The following is a 23,088-nucleotide window of genomic DNA, read 5'->3' on the forward strand; positions in this document are numbered from 1 at the left end:
GGCTCGCTAACTGTGTATCTACTCTGACCTAATCGAAAGGTATGGCTTATGATCAGCCAGAACACTATTCCTCTGAGTTCCTGGGCATCTGAATCACTGTCCCCATCTTGATAGTGATTAAGAAAGCTAGACTGCTTTGCAAAGTGGACAAGGCATGGTGGTCGTGAGCCCTACACACCAAGCACGAAACTCTAAAATCAAGTTAGAGGAAAGCAGCACCATTATTCACACGCGGCTTTTATCTGCTTCGCTGTGGTGGTCAGGAGAAAGGCCTCTGAGCCAAAAACATAACTCTGAGCAATGTTGAAACCACTCTCCTAATCAAGCTATGGTGAAATCATTGTCAAAAATCAAAAAATTAACTTCACCTATTAAAATGCAGGGAATTTCAATTACGCAAACAAGTGCTTAGAAATACCCAAGGGAGGGTATGTGGTAATTTGCTCCAGATTCAAGTAAAATTAGTCAATCCTCCAACTTCTCCCAGAAGCACATTGCATAAGGAAGCTAACTCACTCAGTTAACTCGGTCTAGTACCTTGCCAAGGGTTTCATGTGTGAAAAACACGGACATATTAAGCCCCATCTGGGGAAAAAAAAAAAAAAACAGAACCAAAAGTTGTCAGTAGTTTCCCATTGCAGATATTACTGTGGTTTTGTTTTTAAAAACAACAACAAAGAATCCAATGCATTTCATCTTTGTTTTTAAGTTTGTTCTTAGGATCAGTCCTCTGCAGCAAAATCTAAATTGATGTGAACCTAACTATCTGATTCTTAAGGCTGTCCACAGATGTAAACCAGGATTGTGAAGGACCTCAGAGACTCTGAGCTAGAGTTCATTCCCCTAAGTGAGAAGAATATTTAGTTATTGTTCAGTTGGTTTTATGTTTGCTTGTTTTATTTATTTTATGCAGCTGCTGACAATATCTTTCTTAAAATGATTTTATCATTTAAACAAAAAATGGAACCTGTTAACACTGAAATTAGGCCCAAAACATTGTTGCCTAGAAACAAGAAGAAAATAGATTTGTTATATACACACAAAGGCCTAAAGCAGAAAGATAACTTAATGGTTATTCTTATATTTGAGAAATACCAATTTGGGAAGTAGCAACAACTCTGAATATTAGTGAGTAAATTCAGACTTCCATTTCAAGTCTCTTAAATTAAAGCAAAAAAAAATGGTGCATCAGAATTCCAAGTCTAATTCAGGAAGGAAGATGAAGTCATGTTGATATTTATAAAATGTTTGTAGATCCTTGGTTACAGGCACAACGCAAATATCATTTGCAATTGGCGGTGGCAATTATTGGTTAGGTCCTGTGAGTACAGCACTGGGGATGGAGACCACGCACTTCATCATGGGAGTTTGTTATAGTTAATTTACTGTCATTTGCTGCAGCTGGAGATTCCTATCCGTGTCCCTACAGGTCATAGGTTCATCTATTTGGAGACCTCAGGATGTGTCTCTTATCCTCAGCTGGTCCCTTCAGGTTCTTCCCAAATCCCATCAATTTGCCACTTAGTTTGTTTCAATGAGCAATTAGGGACCTTAGATCCCAAGAGGATGCATTAGAGCATGTAAATTACTCACCAGACTGTTCAACAGAAATTCTGAAGATCCCAGATATTTAGGACTATGCAGAAGTGATGTTTGTGGTCAATTAATGTGCTCTCCTGTGATGGTACCTGGGAAGCACAGAAGGGTTTCTGTGAAGGTGTCAAACAAAATCTTATTATTTAGCTGGGTCCTTGATTTATGTAATAATTCCAAATACTTACAAGTTTGCCATAGTCAAAGAATAGAGACTGAACTATTCTTTAAAAGAAAATTAGCTTAAAAGTTTTTACATTTATTTTATGTATACGAGTGTTTTGCCTGCATGTATGGATGTGCACCATGTGCATGCCATGTGACCTTAGATGTCAGAAGAGAGCACTGGATCCCTGGAAATAGAGTTATGGACAGCTGTAAACCACCATGTGGCTGCCGGGAATCAAACCTGGGTCCTCTGCAACAGCAACAAGGGTTCATAATCATCCAGGCAACGCTCCAGCCCCCATGATTACAATTTTAAAAGAAACCCAAAGTGTTCTGTATGATGGCATTATTGTCAGAATGAGTCTAGATGTCCCCAAGGAGAATTATTCAAATGAGAGCAAAAATAACAAGACAGTTGTACAAATGGCATTGTTTGTAAAAACTTAATCTTAATTCATTCTAATTCCATTATTAAATAATTTATATCATGAGCTGATGATGACTTCTGGGAATAATGACATTTATACTTGCAAACATACATTATCACCACCCTTTCCTTTAAGAATAAGTGCCATCCATGTGTGCCTCAAATTCACAGAGTTCTGTCTGTCTCTGCCTCCCAAGTGCTGAGATTAAAGGCATGTACCACCACGGCCCTACTCTAATTTCTATAAATGGAAAATTAGATAAGTAATTTACATACATCATTTGGTAGTTTGACTGTAACTGGCCCACATAATCTCACAGGGAGCGCCACTATCAGGAGGTGTGGCTTTGTTGGAGCGTATCACTATGGGGGCAGGCTTTTGGGTTTCCTGTGTGCAGGATACTGCCCAGCGTCTCAGTTGACTTCTGATTGTCTACAAGATATAGAACTCTCAGCTACTCCTCCAGTACCTCATCTGCCTACCTGCTGTGGTGTTCCCTGCCCTCATGATGATAATAGACGGAACCTCTGAAAATGTGAGCTACCCACCCCTCCTAAGCGTTGCCATGGTCAGGGTGTCTCTTCATAGCACCAACAAGCTTTTAACTAAAACATATTGATTGACTTTCACTCTAAGCCAGACTTCACACCAATGATAGAGTGAGCAAATGAAAATCATTTCTCACTATCTTCACAGGCAGGAGTGAATGGCACTGGTTAATCCAATCTTAATAGAGCTGGAGGAAGCTATAATAATGGGGCCACTTAATAAACAAGAAATACAAAAGGGTCAGGTATGGTGACACACACCTTTAATCCCAGCACTTGGGAGGCAGATGTAGGTGGATGGCTCTGATTTCAAGACCAGCCTGGTCTACAAAGTGAGTTCTAGGACAGCCAGGGCTGCATTGTCTCAAAACAACAATAGCACACACCAGAAAAAAAGAAAAAGGTCTACAGATGATTCAGTGGAGAGCAACTGATCAGAATGACAATGTGAATGGACAAACCGTTTTAAAGGGAAATTTACCACTCAATCATTTTCACACATTAATAACATAATTTTAAAGATTAGAATTTTAAAAAGAATATTCTTTTGGGATGTAAAGGAGAAATTTTACACTTTTTATTCATTTTAGCCCACTTTATAGTGCTCGTAATAATAAAAATTTGCAAACAAAATTATCCAGAAAGGAAGGCTTGATTCAGTATGTTAATGATGCTATACAAGTTCAAATTTAATGAAAAAAAAAAAAACACCAAAGATTATAAAGCCAAGCCTGGCATTTCTTATCTGCATTTCTTCATTTAGCTGACTTACAAAGAAGACCACAATGTCCCTATCTGCATTATAAAGATAACAGCTTACTTCCCGGGGTGACTGTGGACTGAATGAGAAAACTGTGCACGACCTACGTTCGTGTTCAATTAGCTGAACATTAATTAGTTGTTGGGGTCACCATGTAACAGTGAAGAAAGATTTGTGTTGACCTGAACCTCTTACAAAGCAGAATGACATTGTGAGAACCACACTGAATAAGCATCCTCCATGCTGTAAGCCTATTACTAATGTTTCATAAGCCACCGGGGTCCATCTTTCTTCCTCTTCTTTCCTCCTCCTCTTCCTCCTCCTCCTCCTCCTCTTCTTCCTTCCTCCTCCTCCTCCTTTTTCTTCTTCTTACATGTCTCTCGTAGTTCAGGCTGACATCAAACTCACAGTGCACTCAAGAATGACCCGAAACTTCTGCTCCTCCTGTTTCCACCTCCATACTGGGATGACAGGTGAGCACCACCATGCTTGGTTTATTGAGTGCTAGGGATTTAATCCAAGGTCTCATGGATGCTGAACAAGCATCCTCTCAACTGACTATCCAGCCCCTCTGAATTATCTTAAAGTTTACTCATCCATGTATTGTTATCATTGCTTTTTCTGTAAGAAAATGGGAAAAGGAGTTGAATGTGGCATCTAAACGAATGCACAGGGGATGAAGGGGTGGCTCAGGACTTACAAGCACTTTGTTGCTCTTGCAGAAGACCCCAGCTCGCTACGTAGCACCCACATGGTGCCTCACAACTATTTGTAACTCCAGTTCCTGGGGATCTGACAGCCTTTTCTGAGCTCTGAGGGCACCAGGCACACATGTGGTGCACATACATACACACAGGCAAGACATTCAATACTTACCTCTTTTTTAATCATTAAGAAAGTAAAAACATACAAAATACCATTTTCTAGAAAGGAAACAGACACCCATTAGTTTGATTTACAAGGAAGACCATTATCTCCCCCACAGGCCTTTCCATGGCAGAGTGGATGACAGCTATTTCTCGGGAACAATACTGAGATACACAGTTCTGCTTTTGTCTGTGAAAATGTTTGTGTCTTAATGTTAAAGTGTCTGTTTTGCCAGTTCCTACGAGTTTTCAAGCAGACACTTAATAAAGAAATCTTGGACTTCTTAAAAACCATGGTGGAATGTTTCCAGGTAAAGAAATAGTCTTAAACTTGACTTCCTTTGGGATCATTTAACTTCTCTCAGAGCACTCATCTCCACTGGAGGGAATCTCGGAAACTCTGTAGCAGAAGGTATGAGAAATCCCATCATATGCCCAAATGATGGCATCAGAACCTCTGCATGCCCTGTCTGTTGCACTTATTTGGTTTTTTTAAAAGATGTCTCCTGTCTGGATACAGGGATTGTAAGACATAATCCTTTTAGATGGACAAAGCCAATAGGAAAGGAATTCACTGGGTTTCCCTTTCCCTGTCAGCAAGAGGCCAGACACCTGCTCAGTAGAGCCCTATCTCTGCCTCCCATCTTCCTGTCTCTCATGATGTAATCTTAAAAACAAACCATCCTCTGCCTCGGGTCACACCTCAGCCTGGGGAGTAGATAAACTCTCAGACTCAACTTTCCCCCTAACTTTGGCACAACGGGACCAGCACAAGGTCCTGTCTGGACAGTGGTTGCCGGACTACTGGGAAGGACCAAGTGAGCTCTAGGGTAAAGGGTGGGTTAGGAATATATGCCACTGACTTTCCGTAAGCCCGTATGCCCCAGTTGTGCTATGGGGCTCTAAACCATTCAAACACTTTGTATTGACTGAGAAATTAATGCAAACAAGGCACCATTCAAGATCTTCCCACCAGGTCCAAAGTTAAAATTTTTTGTTTGTTTGGTTTGCTGTGGTTTGGTTTTTTGAGACAGGGTTTCTTTGTGTAATGGGCCTAGCTATCGTGGAACTCACTCTGTAGACCACGCTGACTTTGAACTCACAGAGATCCTCCTGCCTCTGCCTTCCGAGTGCTGGGATTAAAGGCATGCGCCACCAAAGTTCAGCCCAAAGTTGGAATCATTGAGGAAGTTTTTTAATGCAACTCTGTTATTTTTCTGTGGATCTGAAATTATTTCAAAATGCTAGTGTGTTTATTAATAAAACATGAATCCTTTGGCTTTGACGTCAGAAGAGCTGAAGTTGGAACTCCCCAAATGACTGTAATATGCCCAGCTGCAGACCCAGGAGCCACTGTTTGGAAACTACTAGGCTAATTTTTTATTCAGATGTTCATTACTGTCAGCCACTCCTACTATAACTAAAACCCTGAAAATTGCAAAACGCAGCACATTTATGGGCCATCAAATCCATTTTTATTAGTCATAAGCGGGGCTGATCTTAAACAAAGCTGAGAGAACTGTAAGGCGCTGCAGACATAGGGATCTTACTGTCATGTGTCTCTGCTGTGCATGTAGAGCTGAATCTATAGCCTGATCTCTATCAATAGCAATCGAGATGAATTATGAATGTTGCAGTTAGATTGACCTGCCTAGATGCTGAATCATAGCAAAAACATGTATGCCTTGAGATAAAAACAAAGAAAATCAAAAGAGACAAAGAAATAACATGTGAGATCAAATGTTCTACGTTAAGTCTTTCCAGTGGCAGTTTTAGTATCTTTCTGTTTTCTTCCCTTTCCCTTTGGAGAAACTGAGGAAAAGGCCTCCCATCTACTACAACCCCTCCTGATAAATTCCGTGGTCCCTCTCAGCCTGTCATTTTCTCGTTTCAGCAAAATTTCTTTGACTTTACATCATCATTATCTTTTGTACTTTTTTTGAGTGAACACGTTAAACTTTAGTTTTTGGATGCAGACTGATGGTTTTTGTATGATAAAATACTTGTTTTTCTGTAGCATCAGGGTACAGATTGAAGCTTTTATGCTGTAAATCACCGTGTTTCTTTGCAGAGAAACGAAAGAAGAGGAAATGGGTTCACAAGACACTCAGAGGGACTCAAGCCAGATACAACAAAAACTGTCCTGGTAGCCAGCACAGTTAAAACTACAATGGGTCAATGGGGAGGGGGGCGTGACGTGAAATGTTCTCTGTAAGTCTATGGAAACAATCGAGATTCTTATCTGTCTGGAAGTCTACTTCCAGGTCTGTGATGCCATTTTTTTCCCAACACCACTGAGACATCCCAGAAAATCACAAACTTAAACCTAGCCGCATAGGAAGAGAGCAACCTCATAACGTTTCTCCACAGGAGGCTCTGGTGACATTGGAGGGAGAAAAGGTGAGGGTGACTTCATTATCGTGCAGGTCCACGGGTGCCCAATCTCACGAGCCACTTAGCTTCCCTGAGGTTCCTTGCCCAAAATGAAGAAAAATAATATATTCCCACAAATTATGAAAATCAGGGAAGTATGTGATCAGGACCACACAGGCAGGCCTGGACGTGTAAGACCTCTTTAACTTCCTACAGCATTGCAGTCCGGAAACACTGAGGGGTGTTTTTGTTTGTTTGTTCTGAGTGTTTCATCTTTTAATTGCATACGTATGTTTGTAGTGGGGAAGGGCACGCCTGATGTGGCACGTAGGTGGCGGTCAGAGGACAACTTTGTGGAGCCAGTCTTTTTTCTTCCACCTTTACCTGGGTTGAGTTCTGGGGACCCAACTCAGGTCACCCGGCTTTCATGGAAAGCATTTTCACCCTCCGAGCAATCCCTCTAGTCCCGGACACGGGCTTCTTTAAAAGCTCACATTAATGAGACAAGTTATGAAAGGCACAGCTCTAAGCTATTAGGTCAGAGTCAGTCATTCAGAACCACAGGACCTTATTACAGGGAGCATCACACAGTTTCTCACCTTAGAAAAGCCTGGTCATGGTCTCATTTGACTTTGTGTTCTTTGGATTGGAAAAAAATAGAAAATTCTCTCCCCCTCTCTCTCCATCATCTGTGTTTCTCTGTCTGTCCTTCTCTCCCCATCTCTGTTTCTCTGTCTCTGTCTGTAAGTCTGTCTCTCTCTCTCCTACCTAAGATCTCCTTCTCCTTTCTTACACTGCTTGAACCTTGTTGAGTGTTCCTCTTGTAGAGTGTCAAAGAAGAAAGAAAAGAAAGTGCACAACAAAGGAGACTGTGTATCCACCTCTGTTGCTGAATGGCTGTACAAATAGCACACGTTCATGTTTTGCTTTCCTCATAAAATGCTGACCAGGATGTCTCTTTCCAATACTGAAAACGCATGCCGCTGTCTGTTTCAGAGATGCGGTGCTGGATTCTTTCGCACGTGGTCAGGAGAGTGTTCTCCCTGTGACTGTAATGGCCATTCCCAGGAGTGTTTGGATGGCTCCGGCTTCTGTCTGGTAAGTCCGGGACGCGCAGGAGAAAACGGCCAACCAAGCTCTTTTCCTACACTTCAGTTTTTCCTGTAAAATATACTGTGTCAGTGCATTCTGATTGCAAGGGGCCCCCCGAGGCTCTGCATGAATGTGCATATGTGCCCCCAGGAGGGCCCTGCCTTCCCTCCCCTGGCAGCTGGCTTCCTGCTGTCAACCAGTACTGATGGGTTGAAAATAATACACAGCAGAGGACCCCCACCCTCCAGATTCCTTTGTAACAGTAGAGTTTGCCAGGTGTTTGGCTTTATCCCATGTCAACAAGAATATAGCTGTTTTCCCTTAGCCTGTTGTAGCATGTAAGATAATCAGGTCTATGGATCAAAATTATTTTTTAAAGAGTTGTCTAAACCAAATAGCCAGTGAAGATGAAGGCTTTGTTCTGCTCCTTATAATTCTGCATTCAAGCCTGAAAGAGGCGTTTTCCTCCTTCACTAAGATGAATTCCCCAGCAGACAGCTTCCCAGAGAACCAGAGACTGATGGGGAGAAGTCCGCTAGTGTAAAAGACTTTGCTGAATGTGTCACGTTTTCAAGACTGGATTAGCAACTTAGTAAAAGTTACCACTGAGATACTGACCAGAGTGGCTCCAGGAGAAGCCATGAAAGCATTTGAAGTTTGTGTGCTCTAAACAGGTTCCTCTTCCACAACCACAGAACACGACAGCTCTGTGCTTCAGATTCCTATATGGAAAAAGAGCCTTCCCAAACCACGAGAGCAGTTGTATTCAAACTACAGCAATACCTACCTAGATACACTCACAACTACAGAATTACCCCAACTGAACACTTATTATAAGTGGCCTCTGAGGTGTGTACCTTAAAGGTCCATTTTAATTCACATTTCCCATTAAGATGCAAATTAAAAAACATTTATTATGAACCTAGTAGTTGTCACTTTTCTAGAGATGGGATTAATTGGCAAAACACTAAATTATTTTCTAGGTATTTTTTTTAATCATGGTATTTCTTTTCTCCCCCCCCCCCGCTCCCCCTCCCCACCATCATAGTCTTAAATAACCATTACATCCAGGATGTCCTCCACAGCCCTGTAGGCACACACAGCTGCCAGAATCTACCCCCCTTTTAATGCTTTCATCTCCGGTTTCCTGTTATTTTAATCCCAGTGACATTTGGGGCGCGGGGGAATCCCATGCATACACTTGAACTAACCATGCACATTGCTGATAATGTGACCAATTAAAGGCTTTTTGTTACCTGCTTCATTAAACTGTGAGACAGAGGGATCGCTAGTCCCATCAGCTGCCACTAGGCAACTGGCAAAATGAAGTGGAATACATTGAAGATAGGGTAAGCTCGCTCGCTCATTCCGCTACTGTCCATCACGAGCGATGTCGAAGCCACAGCTGTGATGATGTTTTCAGAGCAGGAACAGTTGTGGGTTTTGATCTAAACATGAGCTTCTGAGATGATTCATTGTGACAGGACCCTTCTCCAATCCTGGCAGTGCACCAGGACGTTAAACACTCATAGGTGAATTGGTTGTCAGCCTTCCTGCAATGACTTTGTTCCAAGACAGAAAGTGTATGTAGAAAGAAATAACATTCCTCTCATATTAATGGTAGTGACCCCATTACATTCTATTCAGAGAGAAATGTCTACCCCTCTAACTTAGTAAAGTGTGCTCAGTGGGAAAATAATAAATATATACTCGATGTATTATATGTATATACTATATGTATAATAAATATATTTGAAATTCAAGGAGGAAAAAATCACGCACAACCTATTTCCCAAGTTATCATATTTATATTCTTATAAGTTTAATTTTTTAAAAGGACACAAAATGTATTTAATTAAAAACTAAAAGATCAGACATGCACACACCAAAAACACCACAGGTGATTTCTAAGGCTATTGGTTACTCTCCACAACCTGACGGGAAGGCCCTGTTGCTGAAGACACCGATAGCTTATGTCATTGGACGTGAATAAATTGAACTGGTATCCAACTAGAAGCTTCACTCCTACTTGCTAGCTTTGAGGGCTCTGGGAGGTAGTTTCCACCCTACCAGAGGAGAAAAGAAATCATTAGTATCACGCAGTTGCAAACCCTGAGACTTACAACAGCAGCTTGCCTGAAAATTCCACAGGTGCAATAGTGGCATAGATGTTCTGGGTGTAACCAAACACTACCTAATTGGCTTTACGGTTCATTCTATGACACTGAACTCCTACCTGGCACTGCTTAAATAGCCAAGAACCCAAGACTAGATAAGCCATGGGCCATGGGAAAATCTGCCACTTTTATTCTGCTAAAGAAATACAGCAAGAAAAATGACTATTGATGACATATTGCTATACCCAAGTTTTGGTCTATAGCAAATTTTTTAAAAAATGACGTTTTTCAAAGAACAATCAGTTTGATTCCATGATATCCAAAGGTTAATAGAAAGTCAATAATGTCAAGGTTTAAAGAATGCTAAAGTTGAATAGCTTGGTGGAGCCCCTTTCTGCTTTGTACATCAGTAAAGAATCCAGCAGAAAGTGAAGGCAGATATAAGGTTCTCTGTACAGTTTCCATTTTTACCCTTACAACAACTTATTGCTCATCTTCATTCCTCACCTCACTAAAGACAGCATCATTCTGCCAGAAGCCCCACTCTCTTCATCAATTTCCATTTCTTCTCCAACATTTACTTTGATCCTAGATCCCAACAACTCACATTGTTAGCTGCCTCTCTTCCATGACCTGATACTACCTCAATTTGGGACCACAGCATCCTTCCCTTACACTGCTTACCTCTTTCAACCACACACCCAACTACAAGGATCCCTCTTCTTAAGGTACAGATTTCTGCCTCTAACCACCCTGAACTCACCGCTACCTAAGCCATCTCTGTGCTTTGACACTCATTTGTGCCTAAATTTGTCTTTTATGGGGGATTTCCTGAAGGACAACTACATTGTTCAGGTAGCAATGTCTCCACTAAGCCTTCACATTCTTCAGTCACATCGCTGAGCCCACAAGGCTCTTCTTTGTTTCTTTCATAAGCCTGTGCATTCCTCAAATACAGAAACTGGGTCTTCCTCGTTCCAATACCAGTTGCAGCTCCTTATTCATCATGTATCAGCTCAATCCAGGTTTGTTTACTGAATAAATGCATTAGTTACTGAATTGATGAGACCGTGGCTTCCATGCAAAAATATCTTTTAATGAATATTCTGATTTATGAGCTACTTATGTCACTTCTTTGTTAGAGTGAGATAAACTACCCTTTGCTGCAGACTAAGGCTCGGACCTAATTCAGAGTAACTAATTAGCTGCTAATACTCTCCAGACACTTGCAGCTCTAACTGGAGCCCAAGCCAGCAGCACTGGCAATTATGCAGGAGTTGGAATGACCTGTAGACCCTCAGGTTGGAGCCCAGATGTCCTGCGTCAGAATCTGCTCTCTCGCCAGTGCACTAAGAGACACGTGTGCCCTGAAACTCAAAGAGGGCTGGTGGACGTACCCCATTCTTAAACATAAGGAACTTCATGAACCCTTTATACTTTTACAAATTTTATACCAACGTTTTATATAGATCCCTGCTTCTTAAACTGTGGCTCCCGGCCCTCCCTACCCCCATAACTTTTATTGTCATCAGGTTTGTTTCTGGTTTGGAAAATGGCAGAGTGTCAAAGGTGAAGGAGCATTTTGAAAGTTCAGGGTTAAAGATTTTCAGAGCAAGAACCCTGAAGGCCATCTAGTCTAAAGCTTCATTGTACAGAGAAGGGACTAGAGAGACAAGAAGATCAAGGCAATGTTCTGAGTGAACTAATTGGAAAATGAAGTTAGGGTCCTTTTGTTATGCCTCTGGCACTATCTCTACCAGACTCCCAGCACCACTGATACCAATGCCTTCTAGGGAATTTCATAATAAATTGTTTAGAAGGGGCAGGTGAGAAAGCCTGTGTTTGCACTCCAATATTTTAGCAGTTGAGAGAGATTGTGATTGCTTTGCCCTTGAACATTGCTACCCACGGCTACTACAAATAGGACTAAAGCCTTGAAGGGGAATCAAAAGCATCCATCAAGTGACTGAGGAATAGCTCATTTTTGTGACCCAATAGTTTATGATCTTAGAATGTTTTTTTTCTACACAGACCTGTGTCCCATCTGCATAACAAGGATTCAAACAAATTTACTGATGGTTCCCAAACATCCTTACCAGTGTCTTATGGTTCAGGTACATGGTAGTTTATAGCTCATTGTCTTTGCTGAGAAAAACATTGTCCCCAAGTTCAGGCTCATTTTAGATGTTCGTTACTTTTGTTTTCTCCAGGTACTAGTTCACTACCTCATATTTCTCCTCTTTCCTCAATTAATTTCCCTAAATATTTCCTGAAGAATGGCTGAACACATGACAACAGTTTTAAAGACTGCACAGGAACTATGTCAACACACTCTTGCCTGCACATCAAACTTTGTTTTTATGAATTCTCGCTGGCCGCACAGCCTAAGCCAGATTCTAATTTCTTTTCTGCTGTGCAATTGTGCTTCATATCCATACCTAATAGTAGGCCAAATGCTTGGAAGCTCTAGCCAGGATAGCTTGTTCCCCATATAGGACTCCTCCCTCTGGGCTGCTGCCCTGTGCTAAGGACCTACTTCACCCATGTTTAATTGTAATACAGTGCCAAATAACCCAGTGTGCTAGAGAAGGGGGCTAAGGTGGGAAGCGGAGAGCTCAATGTGGGCAGTAGAACACAGGCCAGACTGTGAGGGGAGAACTGCAGAGAACATTCTGGAGATGTTGAAGCCTGCTACAGTCAGGCAGAAGGAACAACCTAGTTTATGCTGTTCTCCTATTTGTTACCTTTATCGCAAATGGAAAATTATGCGAATCAACCTGCCTACCATTTCTTATGTGCTGTTAACCAAGCTAGCAAACCATCAGTAGAAGAAGGTCCTTTATCTTCCTTCTACTGCACATGTGCCCCAGCCTGACGTCTTTCCTCTTTCATGTCCATAAATCCTTAGTGTTTCCACTGTCATAGAAATACAATTTGTTCTCATTTAATATTCATTCCACATCAGTAAGCTTAAGCTTCCAGAACAACTAGAGTGTGATAGCTCTAATTACCTTTCTGAACCAAGACGGACAACAGATGAGTTAGTCCCCTCTGCACATAGACACCCAAGTGTCCCTTGCCTGCCAGTGCACACACAGAATGCATACACCCACCTTCATCTACACGTCTAGCTCCAATTAGGACTAACATGGACACTTTATGTTGCCCCACACCATGTATTCGGGCAGGCCTGATGGCCCTTTGTTCGAAGTAAGCCAGGGTGTTACATTTGCTGAATGTGAAATGTCTTCATTCTTCTGTCCTACAGCACTGCCAGCGGAACACAACAGGGGAACACTGTGAGAGATGTCTGGATGGCTATATTGGAGATTCCATCAGAGGTGCTCCCCAGTTCTGCCAGCCGTGCCCCTGTCCCTTGCCCCACCTGGCCAAGTAAGTCCTAAAGGCAGACAGCCTCTGCCTAGAATAATGACTGTTCTCACAATTATTCTTTTGGCTCTACACAGAGTTCCAAGGTTTGTTCACAGCCAAAACTGAATGCTTCATGTTGGAAAAAGAAAGCGCTCTGGCCGACAGACATTTGGGGGGAGCTTAAGCACTTCCAGGTACAACTGTTGCCAAACTATTAAATGGATCATAAAGGCAATGAAGTCCTCTCAGTGTCACAGGCAGAGCCAATCTCATTCTTCTCTAGCTCTCCTTCAGCCTACACAATGGCTAATAATACAAACAAGCCCACTGTGTTTCCAAAAGCATTGCCCCTTCAGACTCTTACAGAATAGTCGTTTCCTCCAGAGTGCAATTCAGTCGGAATTAGAACAGAGACACACAGAAGGAAGGCCTTGAGCCAATCCTGGCTCAGTTGTGGCTGGAGTGTGGAGCTCCAGAGAAGAAGCATACAGCCATAGGGCAGAAACGGAAATAATGCAATTTATGAGCAGAGGAAGGAAAAATCCAGTAAACGAAGATGGTAGTGTGCAAGAGTTGAGAACATAGCATAGTGGCAAAGCACACTCCTGACGTGTACAAGGCCCTGGATTTCACCCATTGCACTGAAAATTGAAAGTGTAGAATTAAAATAGTATGGTGCGTTTCATTTTTCAAACAGCAACCAGCTCTCCAATTCTCTAACACCAAACTGGTGTCCTGCAATCTATTCTGCTCTGAATGAGAATGCCAAGGGGTAGCAGAGTCCCCAGGGCAATGGTTCAGTTCCACAAGACGGGCCCCATTCCAGGTGCCAGTCAAAGAAAATGAATCCCCAGGCTACTCACTATCTGACTACAAATTAGGAGTTCCCCCAAGGACTCTTATGTTTAATTACGCTATAACTATTCACAAAACTCAGAACAGCACTATACTTATGGCTATCAGTTTATCTAAGTGCTGTAACTCAGGAAGAGCTGAATGCAGTAACCCATGAGGAAATATATGCATAGTGTAGGAGGGAAATACATGGGCACAGGAGAAGGTTCAGGAATTCCTCACCATCTCCAAGAGCAGAACCCCTCTTCTCAGTGTCTCCAGATGTGAAGAACCCAGAAGTTCCTGAGCCCCACCATTCCAGACTTCTCATCCAGGTTTCCCTTCAGAGGCGGGATGGGTCGGTGGTCATGGAGCTCAGAGTTGGGAACAGACGTTGAACATTCTAGCCTTCTAGCCACTGAAATGTTTCCTCTAGTGACCACTCCCACACTGAATCCATTAAGTCTTCTCATTAGCATACTCAGGTGTGGTGAAGATACCTGTTAAACACAAGAAGTCTTTTCACTTGACAAATTCAAGGGTTACAGTAGCTCTTTGCTAAAAGTGGGAGGTCAGAGATTAGATGTGTTTTTAAACACACCATAAGCCTATTGAACAGAGTCACCAACCTACCCTCGTGTTTCTGGGTTTTTTTTTTTTCAGTGTTTCTATTTTGACACAAAATATCTACATGGTCTCAGACTGGTTCCCTTGTCTCTACTGTGCACTGCTCTCTGTGAGACTCAGTGCAGCTTGTGGTTCCATTCCTTGGTTCTTTTACCTGCTCTGGACTCAGCTTTTTCCTTAGTAAGTCAATGAAAGCAAGGTGGAAGGGCCCATGGTAGTGCTGTGAGACCAGACATGGTAACATATGTGGACCATGTGCGTGGATGCCTTGAACACAGGAAAAAGCTGGAGTAGACACTGGTTTTATTAAACAAGGAGCACAGTAACTTTTCTAAAACTTGTGTTTTACTTACTCTATGCCAGGAACCATTGTATTTATAGACAACATTTACACAAGTGATAGTAAGTATAAGGGTAAATTAAATAAATTACTGAGAGAGCCCACTTACTGGGCTGAGAAGGAGACCCGATGATGAAGTACTTGCCGTACTCTCTTGAGGACCAGTGTTTGGATTCACAGCACCAATGTCAATGCTGGGCGGGTGTGGAAGCTTGCCTCTAACCCCAGGGATCACATCCCTGGAGCAATCTGCTTAGGTCAACTAGCTGAATCACTGAGTTCTGGGTTCAAGCAAGCAGCCCTGCCTCAATACATAAGGTGGAGAGCTATTGAAGAACACATCTAACATCTGATGCCAACTGCTCACCTACACATGCACACACACACATATACACATATGCACACACCCAACAGTGCCCAATACATTCCCCCTCCACACAAAAGATGGCAACCGTATGTCTGCCAACTTGTCCTCCTTAATCACTTGAGGAATCAGCTGGTTTCGAATCTCACAACATGCCGGTCAACCAGCAAAGTCTGAAAAAAACAGAAAAGACTAAGCTGTTTCAGACCTTTCTTAGTAATTTTACATGACTGGACAGTATTAGTAATGTGTGCAAGACGAACAGTCCTGAAAGGGAGAGCGAAGAACACAAGCATTAAATGTTCTGTTATTTTCACTCAAGAATGTCCTGATTTATGAACTTTCTCATCAGGGTAGTCTTCAAATGCTCATTAAGATTCTGTTCTCAAGCAGTAATCTGAACCACCTCTGATGAGACATTTACCACACTTAAATTTATCTACCCCTGTCTTCCTAATAACAAGTTCCACTCATTATTTAGACTGATACATACATACATATATATGTTTTGCATATATGTATATGTATGTATGTATCAGTCTAAAATAAATGTCAGTCAACTTCTCAGACAAATGACTACTTTGGAATCTGATAATTATTTTAGACCCATACATATACACACACACATAATACATTTGTAATATATATTTGTATGTATGTATGTGTATGTGTATGTATATATATATATATATTAGCAATAGAAATAGTTTTTGAAAGCTGAAAATGAGAGTGGGACATTTGACTTTTTGTAATATATCTGATTAATGCTTGAGATAGTTCCTTAACTAAATCAATAATAAAACCAGACCAAAGATTAGACCTTTGGGGGACCAGCCAAATCTTGTCAGTCCTGTAAGCACAAACTAACCCATCTCTGCCCCATTTGAAGCCAGTTTTCCTCAACAACAGAGCCATTGCCAATACAGAGAAGACTAACTCAGAGAAGGCATCAGGCTTTAATTCTCACATCCAATACCAGAGATTCCCCTGTCTTTAAAACATAAACAGTTAATGCTAGTGAAAATAGAAGGGACTATCCATGGCTTGTGCTGCACTGTCCAGAGCCTGCACCATGGAAACCAACCAGTGGTCCTGCCATTGTTTCCAAGGGCCATTTGCATAGAGTCCCCTTGTTTATCCTGGGGCTGGCCAGACATCATCTGTGCAACCAGCAGCTATGCTAATCACGCCAATTAAGGAAAATGGCATCTGTTTGAAACAGTAGGACATCAAATAAATGCAGAGGACTCCAGACACCCCAAGCAGATGTTTCCTCTTTGAGCTGTGCGCAGGCTGGATGGAGCACCTTCAAAGAAAGATACATGAGTATTTGTTCATTTGAGCAAGACTTCTCTAGGTCAGTTAAGGAATAAAAACAGGCAAAATAAAGGGTGAAATCCCAAGAAAATGTAATGTCATTGGAATGTTTTCACCACACTGCTGAGAAAATAAATTGTGAGCCTTTCAACGAGGAGCACACTCTGTTTTGTACCAATCTTATAACCACTGTTGAGTAAAAACCTTTGTTTTTTCTCAGTCACCATTAGGGTGAAATTGCTGACACATGCTAGAAGATGCAGGCAGAGGTCACAAGCAGAGGTCACACTCTGCTGACTGCACAGTGCAGAAGCTAAAAGTAATGTGAAAGTCACACACACACACACACACACACACACATACACACACACTACACCTCCACTTCACATAACTGGTGTGCCATTGTAAAATTTCCCATACCTGAAAGAGTAACACTCCGTTTCTTTGGTCTCAATAAATTAAGATAGGTATTTATTCGGCTGGACAATTATTTTTATTAAATTTCAGGCTTTATGTTCTAATTTTTTTCACTAACTTAAGGATAAAGAAGGAAGAGGAGAGAAAGAAGAAAAAAAATAAATTCCCAGGGGATGTGTGTCTGTGTGTGTGTGCACACGCACATGCATGTATATGTACACCGTGGGCCTATTTCTTTCCTGAGGACTTGTTTTTGAAGTTCTTTGATCTACCTCAGCCAGTCCCCTCACTAGCTGAATACGTAAGGCACACAGAGGCTTTCTAAAAGTTTAAGAGATCCTGGATTATATTAGGACCAGGTCATGATCTTTTAAAAACAGGGGTTAGTGCAGAAAAACTGTGAAGAAATTTTAATGTGTACACAAAAAAATGGTGGAAATATGAGAGAATTCTATACAAATCTAAAGTTATTAGTGAATTTTCTATTTATGGCTTTTCAGCATATATTTTAGAATTATACTTAAAGGGTAAGTATTATAAAAACATAATTGAATGCATATGTGCTATATAATCTGCTATGTTAGAAACTCCTAGTGCTTCAGGCAGAATGAATAAACCACCTCTATATGGAGAAATGCAATGATATACCTGGGAGATGGCCCCACATGGAGTGGGTGTTTTGTCTCTGCTTAGTGTCCAGTCTGTTCTGAAGGGCAAGAATAATCGCATGCGTTGGAGAGCAACCAGGTAGAAATGACCTAATCTAAAGTGAAGACAACCCTCTCACCTTACAAATCATCAGTATAACAGACTGACTTCTAACGTTTCTCTAGCTTTGCAGAATCCTGCTACCGGAAAAACGGAGCTGTTCGGTGTATTTGCAAAGAAAACTATGCTGGGCCTAACTGTGAAAGGTGGGTAAATAAAATCCCTTATTTTTTTCTTGTGGGACCAGAGAAAGCTTTCTGTGTTTATATGCATCAGCTCCACAGTGTTTCTCTTCAATAGGTTTTGAGATTGATGTATAAGTTGGGGGTGGAGAACTATTTCAGAACCCCAAGTGGGTGGGTCAGAACTCCATGACCCACCCATTACTGTTATAATCATGCTTCCTTGGGATCCAAACCAACGTGGTATCTGGGGATAGATGGACAGGAAAGAAAAAACTGAATCTGGATGTACTGGGGAAGTTCTCTGGATGATTTTAGTAAGCCTCCCCTCCCCATCATAACAATCCAGCACTGTAATTCATGTCTCTCCCACAAAGAGCAGGACTCCCCGGGTAAATAGAAAGTGAATCGTCTGATCTTGAATCCTCTATTGCTCATAGAATGAGAAATGTACAAAGCGCTAATCAGTTATTTGAGTGGCTCATCAGCCCATCTCTTACAAAATAAAAACCACAGACCTGGGTGTTCTGCATCCCTATTTGGTGCTTACACAAAATGATTTGAGTTGTTTGTTTTTGTTTCTGTTTGTTTGCTTGTTTTTTGTCTCCCCGGGGTTTGCGGAGGAGAGGCCTCAGCAGCTAGACATACGGGACTTCCCACTCCATGGTTTCCTAGTAAGAATCATACCTAGTAAGGTGCTGATCATTCCACCTGTTGGCTGTTCACAGTTCTCAAAGATGAAATGCCTTTACTAAAAGAATCTTACAGAGAAGTGCTCCTAACAGAGCCACTGACCTCACCATTGGTCTTACCAACTCCAGGATGTCATGCTTCCATAAAGGCAGGGAGGGAAATGCCAGAGGTACTGGCCTAACGTCAAGTCTAGAAATCTATCTACAGACTTCTCTCCTCATGGACAGCAGACACAGACCAACCCCTCAGCAAGATTCACAAACTCAGCCTGTGGCTTAAGAAGTAAACTTTTAATTACAAGACATCTGTCACCTTAGAAATATCCCTGGATCTCCCAGAGAGTAGTTCTGGGACTCAAAAAGAGCCGCAGCTCGTAGTGAAGCCAAAAGATCTCTACTTCATTATACTGACTTTCAAAAGTGCAGGATGGAGGTAATTCTTGCACCTGGTGAATGGAAGTCTTCCTTCCCGTTGACATTATGGGAGAGAAAGGGAGAGTTGAGAACCCACAGGAGAACTGGCAAAGGAGATCAGATAGATGATTAACTAATGTTTGTGTCACAATCATTATGTGTCTCCTTATTTGGAGACACAGAAAAATGAGGCACTCAGTTTATTCATTTTCTGGCTCTGTGGGAGGTCTGAGATAATTGTTTTAACAGGCAAGAATGGAAGTTCTTCTCCTGTGTCTGAAGTTAAATTCTGTGTAGTCTGATTAGGACAGAGCGTTTTGCTAATAGATCTCCAGTGTCTGCTATAAGGAGTTAATGGCCCTAGTGATCAAGTGCCAGGCTGGCACACAGAAGACCTCTGTAGGAAAACAAGGGTTCCCACTCTGACACAGGGCAGCATGCAGATAAAAAAAAATTATCCTGCACATATCAGAGGCTCGTGGGATCTGCCATTACCCAGTAAGCCTGAGTTTGATATGTTTTCTGCTGATGGAAACATATGCTTTAGAAAGAACTCAGGAGACAGTAGAGTGGAGGGATTCTGAGTCAGCACACTGTAGAGATCCTTGCTTAACCATGTTCCCTGCTGCATTGCTCACAGTAGCCAGGATGTAGAGCAAGCCAGGAGCTCTATCTATGGATAAACAGATGAGAAAAATGTATAGGTATGTAAGGAAACTTTATTCAGCTCTAAAGTAGAATTAAAGATGGCATTTGCTGGGGGTGCATGGAACTGGAGAGAGGATGTTATGTTTAGCAGAATAAGCCAGACTCTTGAAAGAGTCCAGTTGTGGGCTAACATGTGGGTGCTAGGAACTAAACCCAGGTCCTCTGCAAGAACAGCCAGAGCTCTGAACCACTGGGCCATCTCTTCAGCCTTCTGATTTCTTTTAGTTTGGTTTGCATTCTATTTGAAATTTCATTTTGGCTTTTTTCTCAGGCATATAAAAGCCATAGGTATGAGGAGTTTCCACCCAGTTTTACGTTTGAAATTCTAAGATCATTTAAATGGACACTGGAGGGTACAGCCTATGTCCAAATTTATTCTTTAAAATGCGTCAAACTATATGCCAATTGAAAGGTCTAAAACAGAAATACATTTTGCTTACTCTGTCTCTTACCCTACTAAGTAATGTAGACCAAATGTAGCTATCCACTGTGACTCTTTGTAGGCAGTTTTCCTGTTCCAATCGCCTGCTCCCAAATAACCACTCAGTCTTAATTTTAATTGTAAATGTTCACCCCATAGCTCAGGTTTATTACTAACTAGCTCTTACAACTCAAAGTAACCTATTTCTATTTATCTACATGCCGTCCCAAGGATCATGACTTTACCTCTCCAGCATGTCTTTCTTACTCTCCTTCTGGCTGGCCTCTCTTCTCTCTCCTCCTCCTCCTGCTCCTCCTCCTCCTCCTCCTTCTCCTCCTCCTCCTCCTCCTCTTCCCAATGTGCTTAGTTTGACTGTCCCGCATAAACTTGCTGCGCAGCTACCAGCCAGTCAGCTTTTTATTAAACCAATCTGAGTGACAAATCTATACAGTGCACAAAAGAATTATGCCACAACAACTCGTAGTCGGCCTGGGCTCCCACCTGCCTCTTTTGCCTAAAGCTCCCCTCCTACATGCTGGACATGCCAGTCCTCAGGTCCCCGGGATCAACAGGAGAACGTTAAACACTTCTGTTCTTAGACTACAACTATGATGCTAACAGTAGTCACTAACACTTAGGGAGCACTTTCTTTCTGTGTGCCAGGAATGTTGCAAATACTGCACATACAGCAACGGATTTAAATGTCAAAAGCCATACTGTGGCTTATCATTCAAGCCATATTTATAAGAGAAAGAAATGGAGAGGAAAAGGATTAAGTCATGCTTTTTCTTTTTTCTTTGTTTTTTTGTTTTTTGTTTTGTTTTTTGTTTTTTTGAGACAAGGTTTCTCTGTAGCTTTGGAGTCTGTCCTGGTACTACTTAAAAACATACAACCAGGTACCAACAGTATGTCAGGTACTGTGATATGGGAAGAGAGGACAGTAGAATACTGTTTCTGTAGGTGAGCTCACGGTGTCACAGCAGAGGTTAGAAAAAGCATGACTTAGCCTGGTGGTGGTGGCACACACCTTTAATCCTAGAACTTGGGAGGCAGAGGCAGGCAGATCTCTGTGAATTTGTGGCCAGGATCCTGGTCTACAGAGTTGCCTTTAATCATATACTTTCATCCCTTTAATTTTCTGCTCAGTAAAGGACCATACTCAGACCTTATGAAATTTTACCATGTGAGTGCTGTTGCTAGAGAATCCGAGGAGAATGGGGGAAACCAAAACAAATCCTAAAGTGTGGGGTGGGAGAAGGACCCCAGCAGAGAGACACAGGCAGAGTGTACAGAGTCATCAGAGATGCCGATGGCAATAGTTAGGATATTGATGTTAGCCTTAGAAATTAAAAAACAAACAAAAGAACAATAAAGAAGGCTGGGAAAACACAAACAGTTATTGTGGTTTTTGATGATGCAGAAATTTGGCCTAATTCCCTCTAAAAAGCACCAGGTCTCGAAACAAGCTGTCAACACTGTCTTTTTCATAAGATTCCTCCGGAGCCTGTTCTCTGTCTTGCCTTTGGCCTTTTGACTTCTAACCTTGAACAGCCTCTTACATTTCCCTAGCCGTTTTCTCAGTCTTTGATAAACAAAAGAATCACATTTAAATGACACCTACTCTCTAACATGTCTCTTTCTTGACATACTCCCGGAAGATGACTACACTAGGACCGTCCCAGAAAAATTCTGAGCCACCCAAGCAAGGAGTTTTGACTTCCTCAAAAAAGGCTTTCAGTGGCAGCTTGGGAGAAAGGCTGAAGAGGAAGGAGAGCAAACAACAGCTATAGATCAAAATTTCTTTTAATTTTTTTTAAGGCTGGGCACGATGACACATGTCTGCAATCCTAGCATCTGGGACGGGAAAGAATGAGAACCAAGGTCATCCTTGGCTACATACCAAGTTCAAGGTCAACCTAGGCTATGTAAAACCTTCCTCAAAAATGCAAAACAAAGTCCTGGCAGTGGTGGCGCACGCCTTTAAACCCAGCACTTGGGAGGCAGAGGCAGGCGGATCTCTGTGAGTTCGAGACCAGTCTGGTCTACAAGAGCTAGTACCAGGACAGGCTCCAAAACCACAGAGAAAGCCTGTCTCGAAAAACAAAAACAAAAACAAAAACAAAAAAAAACGCAAAACAAAGAAGTTGATTTCTTAAATGCAAGATGGCTAATCCAGCATGGAATGGACCATCAGTTTATCCATGTTGGCTTCCTTATCTGTAAATGTGGGATTTCAAAGGAGACAATAAATAAGGAAAACATTTGTATGTTAGCTCCATTAAGTCCATAAGGATCCAAAGTTTAGGCTGTAACTTCAGGGCTGACTCTAAACCAAAAGATGATCTTGAAACTCAATGGTTTCCATTGTGATCAAGACTCCAATTTACAGGATACAAAATCTTGTTTTGCTTCCTCCCTCCGTGTGTGTGTATCACATGTGTGCACACACATATATGAATATATCTGTATACACACACACACACATATATGAATGTGGAGGTCAGGTGTCTTCTTCAGTAATTTTCTACCTTATGTTTTGAGACAGTCTCTCACTGAAGTTGGATTTTGCTAATTCAGCTACGCAAGCTGGCCAGTGAGATCCAACCTTCTCCCCATCTCCATTCCCCACACCAGAATTATGCACATCTCCTTTAATTTAAATGCACTCTGAAAATTAAACTCAGGTCTCATGTTTGCACTGTCAGCACTTGATCAACTCAGCCATCTCCAGGTGCCCCCAGATTTCC

The 23,088-nt window shown here is 41.8% G+C and overlaps 1 protein-coding gene across 2 annotated transcripts in view; it reads left to right on the top strand.

The window, feature by feature from the left end:
* Lama4 (laminin subunit alpha 4) overlaps positions 1-23,088 on the top strand; it is a 146,081-nt gene that overhangs the window by 26,979 nt on the left and 96,014 nt on the right. For both annotated transcript variants that reach the window (XM_005363528.3, XM_026787451.1), the window contains exons 2-4: positions 7,733-7,834; positions 13,214-13,338; positions 18,050-18,130. In XM_005363528.3, coding sequence (XP_005363585.1) covers positions 7,733-7,834; positions 13,214-13,338; positions 18,050-18,130 — 308 coding nt within the window. The remainder of the gene's footprint in view (positions 1-7,732; positions 7,835-13,213; positions 13,339-18,049; positions 18,131-23,088) is intronic.

Source organism: Microtus ochrogaster, linkage group LG9 (genome assembly GCF_000317375.1).
Source record: "Microtus ochrogaster isolate Prairie Vole_2 linkage group LG9, MicOch1.0, whole genome shotgun sequence".
In the NCBI taxonomy this organism is placed as follows: Eukaryota; Metazoa; Chordata; class Mammalia; order Rodentia; family Cricetidae; genus Microtus; species Microtus ochrogaster.